Here is a 20,540-nt window from a genome sequence, read left to right as displayed (position 1 = left end):
GAAGGTTTTGAGGCGGATGCTGCAGGGGCGGGTGTTGACTGGCCTCGCCGTTGTCCCCGACCGCCGCCACGGCGGTTTCCACGCCCGCCACCGCGCTGGACAGTAGTCTGCGGCCTGTGGCTGGCAGGACGTGTGGGGGCACCCCTTCCTTGGCCCCACGAAAGGAGCGAAAGGCAGCCGTTTGCTGGCACGGGCCGAGAGGCCCAAGGACTTGGCCGTAGCCCTTGAGTCCCTAAAGCGCTCAAGCGCATGGTCTGCCTTGTCGCCAAAAAGGCGACTGCCATCAAACGGCATGTCCATAAGGGTGTTCTGGACATCAGCCGAAAAGTTGGAGGACCTCAACCAGGCGTGGCGACGAATCGCCACCGTCGTTGCCATCGCCGCCCTGCCCAGTGAGCCCGTGGTATCCAGTCCACACTGGATGAAGTACCGTGCTGCATCTCGACCCTCCGCAAGGGCTTGGGTGAGTTTAGTCTGGACCTCCGCCGGACATTGTGGCAGCACGTCCGCGACCGTGTCCCACAGAGAGTGGGTATAACGGCCCAAGAGGCATGCGGTGTTGACTGACCGCAGCCCTAAACTCAGGGAGGAGAATACCTTTTTCCCGTATTGCTCGTACCTCTTGGATTGCCGATCGGGGGGGGGGGGGTGTCGGGAATGTGGATTGGGAGTTAGAGGCCTGGATGACGAGGCTCTCGAGGGTGGGGTGGGTGGACAGGAACAAGCGTCGCCCGGAGCCGGGCGGTGGCGTCTGGCCACGTTCCTATCTACAGGCTGACCTGTAGCGGGCTTGGACCAAGTGCCCAGAAGAACGTCAGACAAGGCCTCATTAAACGGCAGCAGAGGCTCGGCCGAGCTTGCCTGCAGTTTAAGGACCTCAGTGAGGAGGTTAGTCCTCACGGCCGCGACGGGGAGCTCCATGCCCGCGTCAGTACCACACTATAGGCAGCCCCCTCCTCCATAGCCACAGTTGGAGGGGAAACAAAACCAGTGTCCGGCGAGGTGTCCAGACCACTGGCCTCCCCTAGCTCACCTGTCCAGTCCTGATAAGACTGGCACTCCCATGCCAGAGGGTCCTCAGACCCCTCCCAATCCCCCTCGCCACCCATCTCCTGAGACTCAGGACCAAAGGATGGGGCCGGGTCATAGAAGTAGAAATCTCCTAGCGACGTCGGATACGGCGCCGAGCGGTGCTAGACCCGAATCGAGGGAGGGGACGGCGCCGCCTGGAGCGACACTCTGCGAGGTCGGTGGCGACCCGGATCATGTGGGGGCCCGCGGCGCCGGGACCGAAGTCACCAGCGGCGTCGGGACCGAAGCACCGAAGGCGTCGAGCCAAAGCGCCCGACCCGCTGGGCCCGAAGGCGCCGCAGAGCCCGACGGAGGAGTGAGCGACCTCATGGCCGTGAGGAAGGCCTCGATCTCCTCCGGCGTCGCGTTCTGCCCAGGGACCGACGGGTATGAAGCAGGCCGCGATGCATATGTATATATATATATATATATATATATATAACTGAAATATTTTGTGATCTTTTTACCATACAGTCATGATGAATGTTGATGTTTGTTACAGCACATGAACCATACTGAGACATACTCTTAGTCACAGAGAACTTTACCCAAAATATTAACTTTTTCGAACAGGCACACTGAAATTCACCATTGCTGTTTCAGAGTTTATGTTTATTTCACTTCAAGTGATTAACCAAGTTGTTTCTTTTGTAAATGTATTTTGAAAATAGCATCAACAAGCAGTCCTTGTTAACTCCATGAGATAAACATATTGCAGCCAAACACAGTATGACTTGATATTCATAAGCGATATGCTTAATATTTGTCTGAGTTACATTCTAAGTTTATCCGGTTATGAGAAGGTGGTCATGCAATTACTTCAATCCAAAAATGTATCCAGCAACTCTGTCCTTAGCTCCCCAACAAACGTCAAGTGTCTCCACGTGCCGGTGTCCTGCGAAGTCATTATGGTAAATTGCAACCCCTAACTCGGAGGTTGACATCATGGAAACAATTTGTTGATTTTGGGAAAGCATTTTCGTTACGTCGTTCGACTACTATAAGGCACTGTGGTAGAACACACCAGTCATCATAGCTCATAACAAAGGACCAATTAGGGCAAACACAATCAAATAGAACTTACAATTGCGTTTCACTTATGTGCATAACCCACGTATAAAATAAATACGATTTTGCGACTAACTTGAATCTCACCACATCACTTAACCAATACAGACAACCTGTGCTTGCATTGGAAAAATAGAAGTGCAGGTACTCTGTACTAGAGTACCTGCTTGTTTCTGAGAAGTGCCGGTACTCTCCAATTAAACGCATTATGTTTGCACTGCATACAAACGAGCCTGAGCAAATCGGACTGGACGCTCACAGACACCGAAGGCGCCGCCCACACCATCCCGACATCCTTAAATTTGCACCAAAAGTGCTCTTGCTACCAGCCTATGACGGGGCAAGCTCAACAAAAAATGATTTAGAGATGGGGGTATGGAAGAGAGCCCTGAAAGTACCCCCCAAACTCCATAATTATTCAAATGACTAAGGGCACAAAAACGTAAAACGCCGAAAAAAATCCCCTGGTTTCACTGTTCCCAGGCTGCCCATGATTTAAGCCTGGTCAGTTTTAGTTTACATTATAACGCACTGCTTAGCATGCAAACCTCAAATCTTTCAGTTCTCGAGCCAGCCAAACAAACGGTAGATCATCATCTCGGAATGGGTGGGACTTGTATTATCTAAAACGATTTAAGATTGGAGTCATCCTCAACCAATGCTAGTGGGTTGCACTACATTTTGAAGAGCTCCTTTGCTGCAGAGACCGCACGTACCTCTGCAGTGTATAAACATTGTCGGATTTTTATACGTTTGTGGCTGCCGCTGCCTGACAGTGTGGAACAGACGGAAGATGGCAGTAAATAGTGGTAGGATTGTGGTCTTTCGGTAGCAGCGTGAGCAAGGCAGCTAAATACATGTTACCAAAGTAAACAAGCATTTGCAATGTAATAGGTCTCCAATTTATGCGAGACCTATTGCATTGTAAATGTTTGGCATCACAGACAATGGGAGGGAGGACGGGGGGAGGCATGGACAACGGGAGAGAGGACGTGGAGGGGAAAAGAAGGCACCAAATCACATTGTGCCTGCAGAAGGAGAACATCATTAAATAAAATAGTGTTGAAAGGCTAAAGAAGACGTACCGTGCGACAACCGAAGTAAAAGGGCGGGCCAGTCTCCATGGGAGGTGACAAATGAAGAGGAGGCGGTACTAAGGAGGGACTAACAAGCCTATTGCCAAATCAGAAGCCAGCATTAACACAAGCAAATGGCAAATATGGGCGGTTAGTGGGCGGGGCTTCTATTTGCTACTCCACCACAACAAGTCTCGCAGAGCAGCGCATGCGTGCTGGCTCTAGGCTCAACCTAAAGAGCGAGTTAACCCAGCTGGTTGAGTGGGTTAAAGAGGGGATGGGCAAGCACAGGAGAGACTGGCTGTTGGAGCGCAAAGCAAAATAGCAGTAGAAAAGGCAAGAACAGCAGCAGGGATGAAGAAAGCCCACCAGGAGGTTACAGGGAGGGGAAGTGAGGAAGGTGACTCTGAAGGTCGAGCAGCAGTGGGAGCTCAGGGAGCACCAAGCAAAAAGACAGGAAAGACCAAAAAAGGTCCAGGAAGAACCTAAGTGGCCAGACATGACTGCTGCAGGAATACCAGTGGGAGCTCTGTGTCAAGGGACACACCTGAGAGGAGCATGCAGCCACACCAGTGGCCCCACACTGTAGGAGGAGCGCCCCCAAGACCCTGGCCAACCACAATGGGGGAACCAGCAACCAAGAACCTGGAGGCAAAGACACACAGAGGGCAGATGGAGCCTACACAGCAGTACCCAGCTGGAACACAACGGAAGGCAAGCGCGACTCCCCAGCAACGGATGGTGAGACACACGCAGCTTGTTTGGGAAGAGGCAGGCCTGGCGAGCGCAAAGCTACTCGGGCACGCAGGCCTTGGCACACTGTTGGCTAACTGGGGACTTTTCCATCATACACATGGCTGGGACCTTATCACTGGTCCAGACTCGTCAGAAAAGTTACTTACCTTTGGTAACGCCTTATCTGGTAGAGACGTGATCTAGCCACAAATACCTTCCTTTAGAATAACCCATGCGTCAGGCTAGATCCGGAAACTTTTGCTCGAGCAATACCCTTGCACACCTGTAGGTGGCATCGCTCGGCTCTGTGTGATGTCGCAGGCCACGCTGGAAGTGACTTCTGCATCAAAAATATAGGCACCACCTCAGGGCGCTGACGTCATTCACTTTTCACGACTTTCCGTGCCAGGAGAATGGAGCCATGAAGTGCACCGACAGTGGTGGGTTTATAACAACTACGGCCCTGAAAGGGATCACCCCCAACCCTAAAAACCTGTCCGTAGTGTGGGGAGGATGGGTGGGATGGTAAGGAATCTGCGGCTAGATCATGTCTCTACCAGATAAGGTAGTACCGAAGGTAAGCAACTTGTCAATCTGATAGAGATATCCAGCCGCAGATTTCTTACCATAGAATAGATACCCAAGCAATACCATCCCAAGAGGGACTGCGGACAAGTTTAGACCAGGAAGTATTGCAGGACAGAGGTGACAAAAAGGCCATCCATGTGGACTTGACCATCCAGGCAGTAGTGCTTAGTGAAAGTGTGCAGTGATGCTCATGTTGCTGCCTGAAATTGTCAAAGACTGGAACACCACATGGCAATGCTGTAGTAGAGCCTTCGCTCTGGTGGAATGAGCTCTTAAACCAGCAGGAGGAGGTTTCTTAGCCAGAGCATAGCAAGTTTTGATGCAGAGGACGACCCATCACAAGATACTCCCCTTCTGCATTGCAAGACCTTTCTTTGATCCAACGTATAGCAAAGGTCATAGGCGTGGGAAGGCCTAATGCCGGAGCGCTCCAGGACCCATTCCTACCGCATTGGGGCAGCCACAACTGCTGCTGCACATGGCTTGGGGGGTGAAGGTATCCAACGGCTCGGGAGATGGAAGCCCTGTGCTTTTAAAGCATACTCAGGCCTGTCAAGAACTAGCATAAGGCTAATTTCTCGCCACAGAGACCAGTGAAGGGAGATGGTTAGTGTGGATATTAGGCCTCTCATACATCACAAGGGCAGACTGGTGGGCTAGCGCACAGAAACTGGAAGGAGGCATATGGCTGCACACCCAACACCATAGTGGTGTGGTTAGGCAAAACCTGGTGAGAAATGGAATCAGTTCCTGACGAAAGTGTGACACATGCAGCAAGCACTCACAAGTCCGGATGCCATAGTGGTACATCTGGACAGCAACGACCTCACGGAACTAGGATGAAAGCAGATCTGACATCCGGCTACCGACTGCTTCGCCCCACAGACATACTATGGTCAGAACTGATAGCAAGTTATAAATAGTGAGGGGCACTGAGTCACAGTGCAGTGGAAAAAACATTGCGATGAGTAAATTTTGTAAGAGCATGTGCTGGGAGTTTGTCAGGCTTGGCCTCTTTAACCGAAAAACGCTAGGCCAGGTTACTACGTAGACGGCAAGGTTAACTTGTCCAATTTTAGGATGGACATGTTCCTATAGAACACCGCGGGGGCACCAGGACTGTTAGGTTTTTCATAGGCTAACACATGTTTCCTCCGGTCTGGGGTAGGGGACTGGTCGAAAGAAGCTGGCTGCAGTCAGGGAACCAACATCAGCATTGCAGGGGGAAGCTAGAATGGCTGAAAATAAATGACACTACAGAAGGTCATAGAGAACAAAGAAGATTGGTGTGCGTATTTGCATGCATTTGTGTAGGTGAACTGTCACTTTCTGTTCTGAAACCTTTGCACAAGCATGAGATACATGCATTGTTACAGCCCATAAGGTACCAGCAGATGGGATGGCGTGCGTCACTAATGCTGCTTATTCTGTACCTGTTCTAAGTATGAGACAGACATAAGCAGTGCTATTTTCCCTTATAATAATCTGTGTGCGTGTGTTGTTGCCTGCTCTGTAAGATTGTGAATGTTTGTGAGACTCATGTACTGTTACTACCCATGTTGTACCGGCTGTGTGTGAGAGAGCTTACACTGCTGCTATGCATGGGACACATGCAATGCTAGTGCTCATCGTGTATGGGGTTAGGGTGACTAGATATGCGGGTATGGGGGGTGGGTGTCAAACTGCGTGTCAGCTTACACTGCTGCTGTCTGTTTTGTACCCATGCTGTCCATGAAGATGCAGGCGTGTGTGCTTAAAATCACCTTCCGGTATTTGTTTGCTGTATGAGACACATGTACTGCTGCTGCCCATATTGTTACTGTTATGTTTTGTGAGTGCATGTGTTCCTGCATATTCTGTTGTGTTCTGTATATATGAGGGAAACGCTGTGCTGCTGTCCATGTAGCTGATTTGCATATGTACGAGGAAAATCGGAGTACTGCAGCTGCTAGAGCTGTACCGCTTCAATGCGAAAAGCAGCTTGTACTGCTGCTGTTTGCGCTGCGTTGGTTATTTGAGCGCGTGGTAAGAAACGCAGTGGGTGGGGAGGAAGAGCAACAGGCAGCAGAGGAGGGTGCTGGTGTGAGAGGGGTTAAAAATGGAGGGTGGAGGGGTTAGAAGCAATACAGAGGGAAAAAGTGGAGAAGAGAAGTAAGGCCGACACAGAAGGAGGGCGCGGTGGGGAGAAGCAACAGGGAGAGTGGGGTGTGGAGGAGAAGCAATGGGCAAGACAGCAACTTGGAGAAGCACAAGGCAGAAAAGAAACAAGGGTATACACACGAATGAGCAACACATGGGGCGTAGAAGCACATGGGCAACAGGGAGCGGCAATGTGGCAATGGGTGCAGTGGGAGAGAAGTACACGCAGGAGACAGCTAGAATACACTAGTACATGGAGTGCGTAACAAAAAAGAAAAAGGTAGTGCTTGAAAAGCAAGCAGTGGAAGCAAAGAAGTCAGATAATCAAAAGAGATGGCAAAGAGGCTATGCTCCATGGGAGGGACAAAACCAAAGAATGAGCAGCTTGAATAATAAGTAGACAAATGAGAGTGACAGTCAAGCCAACCAAATGGAAAGCAATGGGCAATCTCCAAGTATCTGTATGTTATTGGTAAGCCCATAATATGTCTTTAACAACCAGTCAGCTGTGCTATTTAGTAGGCACAACCTCAAATGGCCGAAATACTTTCCTTAAACTTTGTTCTGTTTCCAACCTTTCAAGTGACATTTGGATGCAGTTTTATCTGTCTGTGACACATCACATTGCTTTGTTACTGTTTGTATTGCATTTCAGTTGTCTTTTGATCTTCAAAAATGACGCCTTTAAAGCGGACCTGCGAGTTATTGGAAACCATACTGGAAAACAAATATTTACGTGCAACTGGAGTTCTTCATCAAGGCAAATTATTTTGAAAGGTTGAAAGGGTAAAATAGTGCAGGTGAAGGATTAGGAAATGGGTGCACAAGCATTTTACTGATTACTTAATTCAGAGAACTTTTCATGACACGGAAATACTATAGTCAAGAAATGAGCAGTTATCGTACACACAGGTCGCTACCAAGTCTGACCGTAGTTTACAGCTTCTTCTGGTTCCAAGTTTAAGACAGAGTGCAGAAATTCTCATAAGAATCCAGCTATTGTGGTTGTTGAGCCTATCGGCCCAACTAAAACCTTTTCAGCAAGGAAAAATGACCAAATCAATCACATAGTGGAAGATGATTAAGCTGTAAAAAGTCCAGTTCTTTTTAATGTCTAACTCTGCAGCTGGTTTTGGTGAATCTATTACACCTGATTTGTTACACAGCTGTGATGCTATATGCAGAGTGAAATCGATTTTCCTGTCATTTGTTAAAACCAATATGAAAGATTTTTGAGGGGTCTTGTGCAAGGTGTTCTACAGTTCACTCCTATGTCACAAAGGTGCACGTTTGTGTAGCTGAGTCTCGTGGGAAGCAAATTCTTTTTACCCGGCACCACCACAAGGTCTAGTGGCAAGAACTATTGAGTCATTTTCTGTCTCCGTAGCTCCACGTAATCTGTGTGCTGTTCTAGTGGTTCTGACGCGGCCTGCATCTCACGGGTCCCAGATTCTAGCCGGAATATCACGGAGGTGTGGCCTAAAACTGGGTTGGTTTCCTGCAAGCCGGAGATCCACCGAGCAAGCGTTGCCTGGTCTCCTGACCCAGCCATACACATGGCGTACACTGGACCTTCATCCACTGCATGGGATGGGATGGGAGGGGAGGGGATGGGTGGGGTGGGGAGGGGAGGGGAGGGGGAAGGGAAGGGAGGTGAGGAGAGGAGAGGAGAGGAGAGGGGAGGAGAGGTGAGGAGAGGAGAAAAGAACACCATAGGCATTACTAAAGCACACAGTAAACTTCACTGCTTACAACTTAATGGAAAGAGAGAGACAAAATAGGGTTCTTCCTTTAAGGTACAGTTCTACAGTCTTGTTAGCTTTAAAAAATGGACATGCTTGAAGCATACCTGAGGCCAAGCTGGGAGTCCCATGGTTACATTAAAATAGCACCATAAACTTTATGTGCGAGTGAAAACTTCCAAACAAAAGTAGCACAATCGCCTCATTGGCAAACACCCACATTTCTACAAATCAGGTGAGTGCGCACCCATCACCACTCCCCCTGCAGAAACCATAATATCCAACATTGCAACACAAGCATGAAAGAGTATATATATGGTAGGCTAACTTCAGCCTGGGGAGGAGGGTGGGCCGCAAATGAGTATCTAACTTATTTCTTCTTGGAGGTTGGATTTGTCATATATTCACATGCTTCAATCTGGTAACAGCAACTAGTGTATTACAATTTATTTATTTTATTTACCTTGTTTTGTATAGCACAAACTTGACCCAAAGGTATCAGATCACTTTACAGAGTTCGCACAGCAGCAACTACATAAGTTACATATGGAGTGAATAAAAATATATAGGAACAGTATATAAAAGAAATATATGATAGACAGTAGGATATGTGGACGATATAGTTCTGAGGTACTTAAGGTAGGGGGTTGCGAAGGGGGTAGAGTAGAGGCACAATTTTCCCTGAGGCATTGATGATCATATTTAATTGGGTGGTGTGGGGTAGGAGCATCAGGCCAGTCAGATGATTTAGAGGGGAGGATTTAAGAACTTATTGAGAAGAAGAAGTTTAACTTTCCTCCTGAAGAAAGGGAATGATTGATTGCCACCTAGATGCTGAGGCAATTTTTAAAAATTTATTTTATTGGGGATATGCAGAAGTTATAAAAATGGTTAATACTGCATGTTGATATAACATATTATAAAATATCAAATCAACTGAAAAACCCTAACCAGTTATTATCATACAAGAGGAGCAATTATGAAAAGTTAGGCTTCACCTTTCAATTGAAAGAAGTTATTCCATATGTTTTAGCAATCAATTATTTGCAGTTCTGGAAAAACAAGACATATCCTAGGATCTTTGAAGGTAGCAGAGGTGTTGGTGCCTAGTAATGCATGGTGGAACCTGCAGGGCCTCTGGATGAGGCCTAGGGTATGACCATGTAGTGCAAGGTTAAGGACCCATCTGTCTCATGTTTTAGTGTTCCAGTTGTTGAGAATAGCAAATATTCTCCCACCCACTGGGCATCGAACTGAGGCCAGTGTCTGAGAGGAGTCAGTGCACCTATTGGGGTCTTGCAATTTGGACTGCTTTCTCCCCTTCGCGATGCAATGGCTGCTCAGCATATGACAATGGGTGTGGAACCATTTACAGTGGCTGCGGTTAGTACATCCGGCAGTATGACTGCTGATGTAGCTAGTCGGGCAAGTAAGGGTATGGTTTACATTCTTGACACTAAATTGGCTTCTGTTTCTAGCTCCATAAAAGGCCTGCTGGCCATGTAGCTGAACAATAGCTACATAGCTGAACAATGGGCTTGAACCTTGCAGTATTGTGGTCTGCTTGGATATGCTGGAGATCTTCATTCAGATGTCATTCAAAGAGAGTCTTGCCATTGACTGAGGTCTTGCTTTGGACCTCCTGCCTAAACAATAAGCATCTCAACCAACACTGCTCAAGAAGGACTGCTGCCTCCACCAGCTGCATAATACCGGTGTTGGCTATGTCCAATAGCGGCTCGCTCGCCCTCTTGCAAGATTTTACATTGCTGTGCTTTTTTTTTCCAGTATCAGTTTCAAAAGTTCAACCACATCTGGCATTGCACCTAATGAGAACAGCCAGGGCATAACAGCCCAGCTAGAAGCAGCACACACTAAATATACTCGCTTCTCAATGTTATCCATTTGCCTCCCTTCACTGTCATGGGAAGCAGTGCATGCAGAGGTCAGATACTGGAGCCTCCTTTGAGCTGCTTGCAGAACAACAGTCTCTGCCATTTGATGCCCAATGAAACAGGCTGGAGTGTTGTTTGGGGTCTTATGCTCAGTCTACAACGATGGGACCACCACTGACTTTTTTTTTTAACACACTTTATTAGTGACCGCATTATAACATGTACATTAGGGAAATATTCTTTTACATACAGTCTTTTTCTTCCTTTTTTCATCAATCACAGTACATGAATCATGTAGCACTTCACCATTAGTTGTCTTACATGGTAGAGCAGGCTGATCAAGGTCAATTTCAGTGCTGGAAATGTTACCAAGTGAGCAATGGTCATGTTGCATCTCCGGCGAATCCTCAATAGTAGTGCATATTTATATAAACTATTGGTAACATAAAAAAACCCCGTCTTCCACCCACCCCAACCCTCTCCTGATAAATCATATCCTGGCAGCACTATGGTTGCCGGGGGTCATCCTATAGTCCTCCTCCTGAAGGAAGCAATGAACCAGATAGAGTCCTGTCATTTCAGTGGAACAGGGCCTGATGCCTGAAGAAATCTAGGCAGCCTTATAACCTACGGGGTCTCAGTATCTTGTGCAGGAGACAACTCCAGTGCTTCCAGGTCAAGTAGCATGGCCTCCCACTACAGCGAGATGGACTGCTTCCTCAGCCCTCTCTCCTCCTCCCTTCGGAGAGCAGCACCCTCTGCTTTCCCCCATTGAAGCATGTCAGACTGCCAGACAGTGACTGCCGGGCATCTGGGGGACTTCCAGCTCATAGTGAGCACCCAAATCGCCAGGATGAGTGCTAGGTCTGCGAATTTTAGCCGCACCTTTTGGATCTTAGAGCATCTACAAAGTCCCATAAGGCAGTGGAGTGCCTCATCCGGGACCGGGAGTTGAGTCACTGTAGTTGGAGAGCGGCGCACTTTTCCCCAATAACCCCTTATGCGAGGGAAAGACCACAGCATGTGAATAAAGTCCGCAACGGAGGCAATAATGGGGGGGGGCGGCGGGGAGTCTGGGAACATACAGTGTATTCTTGTCAGTGTAAGGTATGACTTGTGAAGTATCATCGTCTGTATGAATTGAAGTCTCGCGTTACGCGACACCGTTTTGGGGTGTTCCAGCATATGTTTCCATGCTTGGTCCGTGATCTCCTCCCCAGCGTCCTCCGCCCATCATGCCCTAAGGGATGCAAGTGTTAGAGCCACATGTGCCCGTATCCCAGTGTAGAGCCAGTGCACCAAATGTCCTCCAGGTCCCATATAGTATAAGAGATGTTCTAAGGTATGGTGTGGGGGTTCAGTCCTCTGTGGGGGCCACGTGGTTCTGATATAGTATGTCACGATGGCGTGTAAGAGATACAAACGCAGTGGTGCTCCCGTGGCCTGTAAAAAGGAGTCATGATCCAGCATAGTACCATCGCCAAAGAAAGCTCCCAACTCCTCCACCCCAGCATCCGTCCAAGCCTGTAGTCTGGTCCGCGTGAGTCTCCCCTGTGGTGTACGGATGCAGAGTATGGGGATGCTCGGGCATAGGGGACCACCGTGGACGTGTATGATAGGGCCTTTTTCCAGCATATTAGGGCTGTTCGTAACTGAGGGGGGATCTTAGCCCTCAGCAGCAATAGAGAGTGCAGTTCAGCCAGTCTAGCCACTGCGGGGGTAAACCCAATTTCGTGTAAGTTCCTGCCTGCAGTCCAATAAGATGGCCACTGGGGCTGGCTGACCTAGTAGTATCCTGATGCTGCGGCGTAAACCCAATTTTGTGTAAGTTCCTGCCTGCAGTCCAATAAGACAGCCACTGGAGCTGGCTGACCTAGTAGTATCCTCGGAAGTCCGGGACTCCCAGGCCGCCACTCTGCGTTGGCAGCTGGAGCTTTCGAAGACCTATGCGCCTCCGCCCCACGCCCCAAATGAGAGTGGACAATGCAGTGTAGAGCGTATTAAAAATGGATTGTGGGAGGAGTACGGGTAGGTTCACAAAATAATATAAGAGTCGAGGTAACCACCATTTTTTAGAGGGCGATCTTCCCATTACTGATAAGGGTCCAGAACCCAACCCTGATAAGGGTCCAGAACCCAACACTAGCACGGAGCCCCCTTACGGCCCGCAATATTGTGCCCTCTATTTGGTCCTCTTGTGATCTATATACGCAGATAGACCACCACTGACTCTTTAGCCAGTGTTTGCATGACCTTAAGTCCCTCCTGCGAAATCTCATCACTAATCCGATTGCTCTGAGAGTTTTCTGCTGTGGGTCATGAAAGTTATACATGAAATATGTTGATATGATGGAGACTGGCAGCTCAAATCTATTGGGTGTTCTTTCCCCTAAAGAATTAAACCTGGGTGGAGTCTCCTGGTGCGGGACGAAGGGACCACAGGTTGAAGCATCATATTTAAATTCTCTTCCTTTCCTGGCAAGGACATAATTCAAGACTTCACCCTTTTCATCCAGCTCCATCGCTGCTAACTGTGTTAAGAGTACTTGTAGGCATTGGCAGCAATTACTTCACTACCGATAACAGCAGGACGGGCTGCTGCAGTGGTGATTAATCGGATATAATTTGTAGGAGATCCTTTATGAGACGGACTGTAATTTGGAGCATGGGTACCTTTTGAAATGTACTATCATAGTATGGAGCACTATGAGCATCTTAATACAGGTGAGCTTAACATCATCAGCTGTTCTCATCACTTTTGGAATGAGTGAATTCAGAATTGCTTTATGAAATTTTCCTGGTCATCCTGATCCTCATGACTTGTTAGATTGGTGCCTTCTTCACTCATGCGCCATTTTGAAGTCGTCTCTTAGGTGCTAACCTGTAGGCCAATCAAAATGGAGCCTCTATCCTCAGACCCTTCGATATTAAAGATTTCAGGTGGTGGCTGAGAATATATATTGCTTGGTGGTGTATTCTGCGGGGGAAAAACTATGGTAATGCCCTTGTGGTTATCGAAGGATTCCAGTTCTTGAAAGATTTCTATGATGGTATGGTTGTCAGAGTTATTATCAAAGAGAGAGCAGCCAATGGTATCGCTGAAGGGGCACCCATGGTAACCTCACCCAGCTGGTTGGTTGGCGAGGCAGGCACCAAAGGTGGAATTGCTGTCACTAATGATAGGCTCCAACAGAAGACCACTGGTGCTCTAAAAACCAAAGTAGAGGATGCAGACGATGGTTTATTCAAATGTGGCCCCCACAGAAAGAGGAAATAAGGATCTCCTGAGCACAATGTAATTGGAGAAGGAAAGGTAAGTGAAGAGACTGTCAGAGCTGTGGACTTATAAGCAGCCGTCCTAAAAGAGTTTGAGTGGAATTTAAGTTTTCAAAATTACCTCTCAGTCTTTTTATGAACCTTCAATGCGGGTTCTTTAGACACAGAAGAAAATAATTTACTTACCTGTAACTGCAGCTCCCCAGTATTGGTATCTTTCATAGATTCACATGCTTGAATTATTCCCCTTTGTCGAAGTAGGAATCCCACGGTACCATAATAAAGCAGTATGTATCACTATCAGACTATAATGGCAATGATAACTTTCATATGCTATAATGGCAATTAAAACGTCAATTTAATAGCCTATTTATGTAATTTTTTAAAAAGAGCCAAACTTGAACTATAACCAATTAGGCAACAGCACCCTCTAGAATACTGCCAACAGAGTCTGAGTCCCTCAGATTTTCAAGCACAAGTGGGAATAAATACTCCCAAGCTATAATGGGAGCCTCTCGGGAGGAGGGTGAGCCACAAGTGAATCTATGAAAGATACCAATAGTGGAGCACTGCAGTTACAGGTAAGTAACTTATTTTCTTCTCCAGTACTGGATCTTTCATAAATTAACATGCTTGAATCAGAATAGCAAGCAGTTACTGTATTTGTATATCTTATAGTATTAGCGCAAACAGCAGATGGTGTTTAGAAAATATATATACATAACATTCATATGCAACTTAAAAAATAAATATATATATATATATATATCATACATCAAAATTAGCATTTATACATAAGCAAACACATGGAACCAAAAGATGCTCCCCTTATCGAAATAAGTGGTGTAGTAAAACCTGCCCAACTACTGCATCACTGCGCTGTGCCAATGCCAGGCAAAAATGCTGCGTAAATATAAGCACACTCTTCCATGTCGCAGCACAACATATTTTCTCCAGAGGCACTTGCGCAAACGAAGTAGTTGAAGTGGAAACTGCCCTAATTGAGTGCACCCTGGGTTTCCGTACAAGGGGCTTGCCAGCCTTTGAGTGGCAGAACTGGATTGCAGCTGAAATCCATTGAGCGATGGTTGCCTTCATGATTGGAGCACAATTACGAGTGTGTGCGTCCGAGTCCAACAGTTGGTCAGTTCTCCTGAGTTGTTTAGTGCGACGTAAGTAGAAGTTCATTGAGGCGAAAATCCAAAGGAACCTTGGGAATTATTGGGATTGGTTCTGAGAAGTCCTAAATTGCCTATGAGGCTCAAGAGCGTTCTTGAGTTGAAAAAGCCTCGATCTCCTTTACCCTCCTGGTCGGAATGAGTGCTAGTAACAAGGCGACCTTCGTGTTGAAACTAGGTCTGCTCTGTGTAGGGGTTTGAATTCTTCAAGAGTAGAGATAGAACTATGCTCAGAGGCCAGTTCGGGGAAGGAGCCCTTATTGGAGGGAAAAAATCAGAATCATTTTTTCATGAACTGTTTGATGACAAGGTGAGAATGAGGTAAGGGAGATAGGGTAGTTATCTGCCAGAATATGATTGTAGAGGATGTAGGTTTGATTTCCGACACCATTGGCAGAAATGTTTCCATTATGGGTTACGTCTTAATCGGGCTTCCGCCCTGACTTGGAAATATTATACATGCAGTCCTGAGGAATATTGGGATCTTTGAATTCAGGGAATTTAGGAGCCATGCGCAAAAGATGAGAGGTCAGGATGAAGGACCTGCCCTTGGAAAGTTCTGTGAACCAATGCTACCTGGGCCACCTGTTGGCTATCAGAATGAGTCAAAACCGCCCCACTTTCATCTTGCTGAGAACCTTTGGTATTAGAGGTATCGGGGTAAAAGGTATAGATCCTGAAAATTCCCCCACGATCCTGGATGCCAACTTGAATATAATTGGCATTTGCCAACTTCATTTGATGCAAAGAGATTTAGAGCTGATGTGCCCCATAACAAGAACCTATTTAGTGCTGACTGATCAAACTCCCATTCATGGAGGCTGTTTCCAGTTCTGCCTACCATGTCTGCTAAGAGATTGCTAGTCCCAGGAACATGTTTGGCTTGAAGAGTTATTCTGTGTGTTGTTAGCCAGCTCCAGGTTTTCTGAAGTTCCTCAGACAGTGGCAGTGATCTTGTGCCACATTTGTTTGTTTACGTATTGCATGCTAGTGGTACTGCCTGTGCGAACCAACACCGAAGACCCTGCTCTCATTGGCAGAAATGCTCAGAGACGGAGGTAGAAGGCTTGAGCTCTAGGCGACTGGTACGTATGCTCTTCTGGAGCGGAGACCAATTTCCTTGTTTTGCAGGTTCTGAAGATGATACAACCCCCCCCCCCCCCCCCCCCCCCCCCCTTCCCAGTTCTCCAGCTCGGCATTTGTAGTCATTACAAAGTGAGGTATTTGAATTTATAATCGTGAGGCCCTCTGACAGGTGGCAGGTCTGGGGCTAGAGCTTCCATTATACTTGTTTCAATCTATTGTTTTTGTAACTGTTACTGTAAGGCTCTCATTTTCAGGCGTGCAAGATGAATCAGATTGATCGCTGAGGATATCATGCCCAGAAGCTAACTGAATCAATGCACAGAAACTTTTTTTTATTTAGTTAGAGAGCCAGTTCCTTGAGCCTTTGTTGCTTGTCCTTGGATAGAAAGTCTTTGTCTTGGACAGTATCTAGTGTTGCGGCCCAGGAACAGTAGCTACTTGTATGGAGCAATTGATGATCTTTGATAATACACAAGGAGACCTAGTTTGTGAAACAACTTTACGCAAGCTCTGTGGCCTTGGTCGCTTGAAATGCTGTTAGTGCTTTTATCAACCAGTTGTCGAGGGATGGGAATACTTGATGAACGTCCTTCCTGAGAAAAGCTACCACTGGGGATAGGCATTACATGAAAATACAGAAGTTGTTTTGAAGCCAAATGGGAGAATTCTGATGCAATGTTTGGGATGGATGGGGATGCATAAGTATGAATCCTGTAAATTTAGAGCTGTCATGTGGTGTCCGTGTCAGAGAGGGTGACCACGCAAAAAGATTGTTTCTGGAAATACTTGTTTTATTTTCAGAGGTTTATGATAAATTGCTACTCCTCTGTTTTCATGTTGAGGAAAAACGGAGAATAGAAGCCTGTGCTGAGAATGTAGGCCTTTCTCCAAGGCACCTTTGCTTAGCATAGCTAGCACTTCGTTTCCAAATAGATGAGGTGGGTACCCTCGTTTTGGTGGAGATATGGGCGGGATCTAGGTGAACTCCAACATCTGACCATATGTGATGAGATCCAGGATTTATTTCTCCGATGCTATTTTCCACCATAGATGAAAATAAATTGATTTTTTTCTCCCACAGGATGGCGTAAGCAGCACTAGATTAAGGTCACTGTTCCTAAGATGTACTAAGGGCTGCAGAGAGGGCTGATAAGTCGGATATCTTTGGTATCCTCCTTTATACGGATAAGTGTCTTTTCTGCGGTCTCTCTAAAGGGTGTTTCTTTCAAAATTGTAATGTGCCCAAAGATCCTGCAGCATCAGAGTCCACCTTGACTGTTGCAAGGTGTCGTCAAAGTGCCTGCCAAACAGAACGTTGCCATGGTAAGGTGTACCTACATTGTAGACGAGGCCGTCTTAGGTGAGAACGTAATAGTCGACATGGTTGTGGTCTATGTTGCCCCTCGTAATTCTTGTTAATGATGATTTTGACTGTGGTTTTGCCATAGACGCCTCACTGACAGGCTATGAGTATTTCTCTGATGTTGTGTCAGGGCTAAAGTGGGAGTTGTAGTGTTTGATATTTTCTCCGAGGAAGTTTTTTCCAATGTTCTATCTCTCAGCTATCATTTTCCCGCGCTTGCTGTCGCCGTGAGACGTACCTACCCGCCACCGGACATTGGGAGCCCTGCCGTCTATCTTCGGGCAGGGAGAACTTTTAACTTTAAATCCTGAATTTACAAGAATCGAGTAATCCGTTTATCCTTGAGACCTGGAAAATACGAGTATCAAATCCTTTCGGCAAATAAGGTGTTATCGAAACCAATACTCCATCAATAGAACATCTCCTAGAACAAAAGCTGTATTTTCAGATCTCGAAAAAAGATTGAGAAACCTCATAGAAACCGAATATACTCCTGGAAAATCATCATGAAAATCATCCAATACCAATTCATATAAAGGGTTCCGGTTGGCGGGCAGCAATTATTTGATTACCAGATTAACCAGTTTCACCCATACTGGATGTTGAAAGAATCACAATAAGAAACTGAAAATTTACCTTGTACAGCTCCTTAAGAAAATAACTTTTCTAATATTACGTGGCTGCTCCAGGAAGAAGGCGCTGGCCGCCGAAACGCGCGTACAGACCCTATTTTTATGCCACTTACCCTCTCTTATTGTTTATTAACTTTTATGCATTGATGTCTATGTTGTATGTGTACTATGAATTTTTAATCTTGATTCTGTGTTATATGAATGAACCTTTTTTACTGTGACAATTGATAAATAAAATCATGTTTTTTTAGCCAGCTGTAGTCATACCTTCATCAATCCTTGCCATTACGGTATTTCATTCTTTAAATTACCTAGGTTGTTATTTCTCAACTGTACTATTTCCCTGACCTAGGAATTTCTCAATTCATTAATTCAGGGGGTCCTTGTTAAATACACACAACTATCTCTGAGAAGTGCCTTATGAAGAATCATGGCAAGTCTTTTTTATGGCTTTTCTGCATTCCCTTTAGAGAACCTTGGTGCAACCTCTCCCTTTGTCCTCTCCTGTGAGGGGAAGAAATCCTCACTGTCCTCATATCAGAAGAGACAGGTTTACATTACTGTAGCCACAATAATAGCCTCATCTCTCTATACAAGAGAGTTTTTGGGGAAAAAGTTAGGACACATTTTGTAGTTCTTTACCTTTTTTTCTGCTACACTGACGTATTAGTGCCAGGGTCAGAGAAATGAAACTTGAAATATCATGTTGGATGATCCAAAAAGAAGTACTTTCTGAAGAAACTGGGCAGAGCTCAGGGAGACTCCCTTCTCACGATGTGCAGTAGAAAATCTCATGGACTCAGCCTCTATTGGGAGTGTTCTAGAAGGTGCTGTCAGCAGATTTGTTATAGTTCACGCTTCTTCCTTTTTTAAAACCTACATAAATAGGTTATTAAAGGAAAATGCTACTTACCAGTATGCATCTGTTCTTGGCATGTAGAGCTGCAGAGTTGCACACTGTGCATAGATCGCCACCTAGTGTTGGGCCCGGATGTTTGCAGTTTGTTGTTGTCCTGAAAAGTTCTTTGGAAGTAACAAGATAGGTGACTCCTCCTTTGGACCACATTGCGCATGGGCATCGGCTCCATCCCCAGATTGTTTTTTGCCATAGGGAAATGATGGAGCTTTGCAAGAGAAAAGGAAGGATGTACATGTAATTTGTATCTAATTAAGATAATACTGGAAGAGACAAGGGTAGCCGGGGAGGCGGGTGGGCGTGTGCAACTCTGCAGCTCTACATGCCAAGAAAAGATGCATACTGGTAAGTAGCATTTTCCGTTCGAGGCATATGAGCTGAAGATTGCACACTGTGCATAGATTGTATAGCAGTAACCACTCTTAGCGGCAACCACCCCTATCTGTTGCAGTAGTTTGGAATAATGTTTTGAGAACAGCCTGGCTCACATTAGCTGCTTGTTTGGTTTGCACATCTACACAATAGTGTTTTGTGAATGAGTGCGGTGTAGACCATGTAGCTGCTCTGCAGATGTCATCTAGGGGAATGTTCCCTAAAAATGCCATTGAAGCTCCTATTTTTCTTGTAGAGTGGGCTTTAGGAGGAACAGATAACGTACGTTTAGCTTTGTGGTAACAAATCTGTATGCATTTGACAATCCATCTAGCTATCCCAGATTTTGAAATGAGATTACCATTGTGTGGTGGTGAGAAAGACACAAAAACTTGTTTTGTCTTACGAAAGGGTTGTGTCGTCTCTATGCAGTTGTCAGGGGGTGCCTGTCTGCCCGGGGCCGGGTGAGGACTTTAACGCTTCTTCATTTCCGCATTTCCGCCCGAGTGCAGGACGGCCACGGCCCCTTTAACGCTGCTTGGGCCCTTCCGGAGCTGGGAACTCCGCCAGTGACGTCACCGGCCGTTCTTCTATCAGGAGCAAGGGAGGAGCTGAAAACACGATACCCGGAAGAGGGTTGGCCTTCATCGTCCGCCGAAGCAGCTGTGGAGAGAGAGTCGTCCGTTGCGGCCATGGAGGTGTTCCACCCCGAGGAGACGGACGTTTCAGGAGTCGCCCAACCTCAAGAACGGAGAAAGCCAGGAGGCCAACGAGACAACGAGCCGCCCCGCCACGCTTCAGGAGAAGTGTGGCTCCACAAGGTACGGCGGGCCCACATAAGGGAACTCGTGTTTGCACGGGGAGGGACTGCGTAGGGGAGGTTGATGGAGGCCACAACACGGGTCTGCGTGGTAACTTCTGCAAGTCGCATCCTTTCCTTCTCAATCACTAAACCGCCTTCGTAGTTATCGTGTGTTGTGGTGGCAGACCCTGGTGATCCCTCACCCCCCGCCCCCCTTCTATCAGAACCGGAACCCCGGTACAAGTCAGTAACCAAGGGTTTTGTTTTGTTTTTCTCTTCTTTCGAGTGCCTTTTTCGGACCCCTGACGTTAAAGGACCTAAAAGGCCCAGACCCTTGAAGCAAGACAGTCGTCAGCTACCATATCAACAGCATTGCTAATTCTGGGATAAAGACGATTCCCTGTTTTCTTTGTTTTGAACTGGTCTTTGGAGCAGGACTTATGAGCTGCTAAATAAAAGAACACTTCCTTTCAAACGTACTCTAGTATTAGTACTTCGTTTATGGTTTCCCCACCCTGTCCCAACCATCACAAGTGGCAAGCCAGCCAGGAGTTTTAAGGAAGAACCAGCATCTGATAAAAGATGGAAACCATCATACAGC

At 46.7% G+C, this 20,540-nt stretch overlaps 1 protein-coding gene across 2 annotated transcripts in view; it reads right to left on the bottom strand.

Moving 5' to 3' along the window:
- Positions 1-7,493: 7,493 nt before the first annotated feature.
- The window catches only part of ECSIT (ECSIT signaling integrator), a 138,670-nt gene continuing 125,623 nt past the window's right edge, over positions 7,494-20,540 (bottom strand). For both annotated transcript variants that reach the window (XM_086962620.1, XM_086962629.1), the window contains exon 8: positions 7,494-8,258. In XM_086962620.1, coding sequence (XP_086818746.1) covers positions 8,038-8,258 — 221 coding nt within the window. In that variant the 3' untranslated portion in view covers positions 7,494-8,037. The remainder of the gene's footprint in view (positions 8,259-20,540) is intronic.

The sequence above is a fragment of the Lissotriton vulgaris genome, chromosome 1_1 (genome assembly GCF_964263255.1).
Source record: "Lissotriton vulgaris chromosome 1_1, aLisVul1.2, whole genome shotgun sequence".
Classification (NCBI taxonomy): domain Eukaryota; kingdom Metazoa; phylum Chordata; class Amphibia; order Caudata; family Salamandridae; genus Lissotriton; species Lissotriton vulgaris.
Note: the sequence above shows the minus strand (reverse complement) of the source record. Positions and strands in the feature narration are given on the sequence as shown.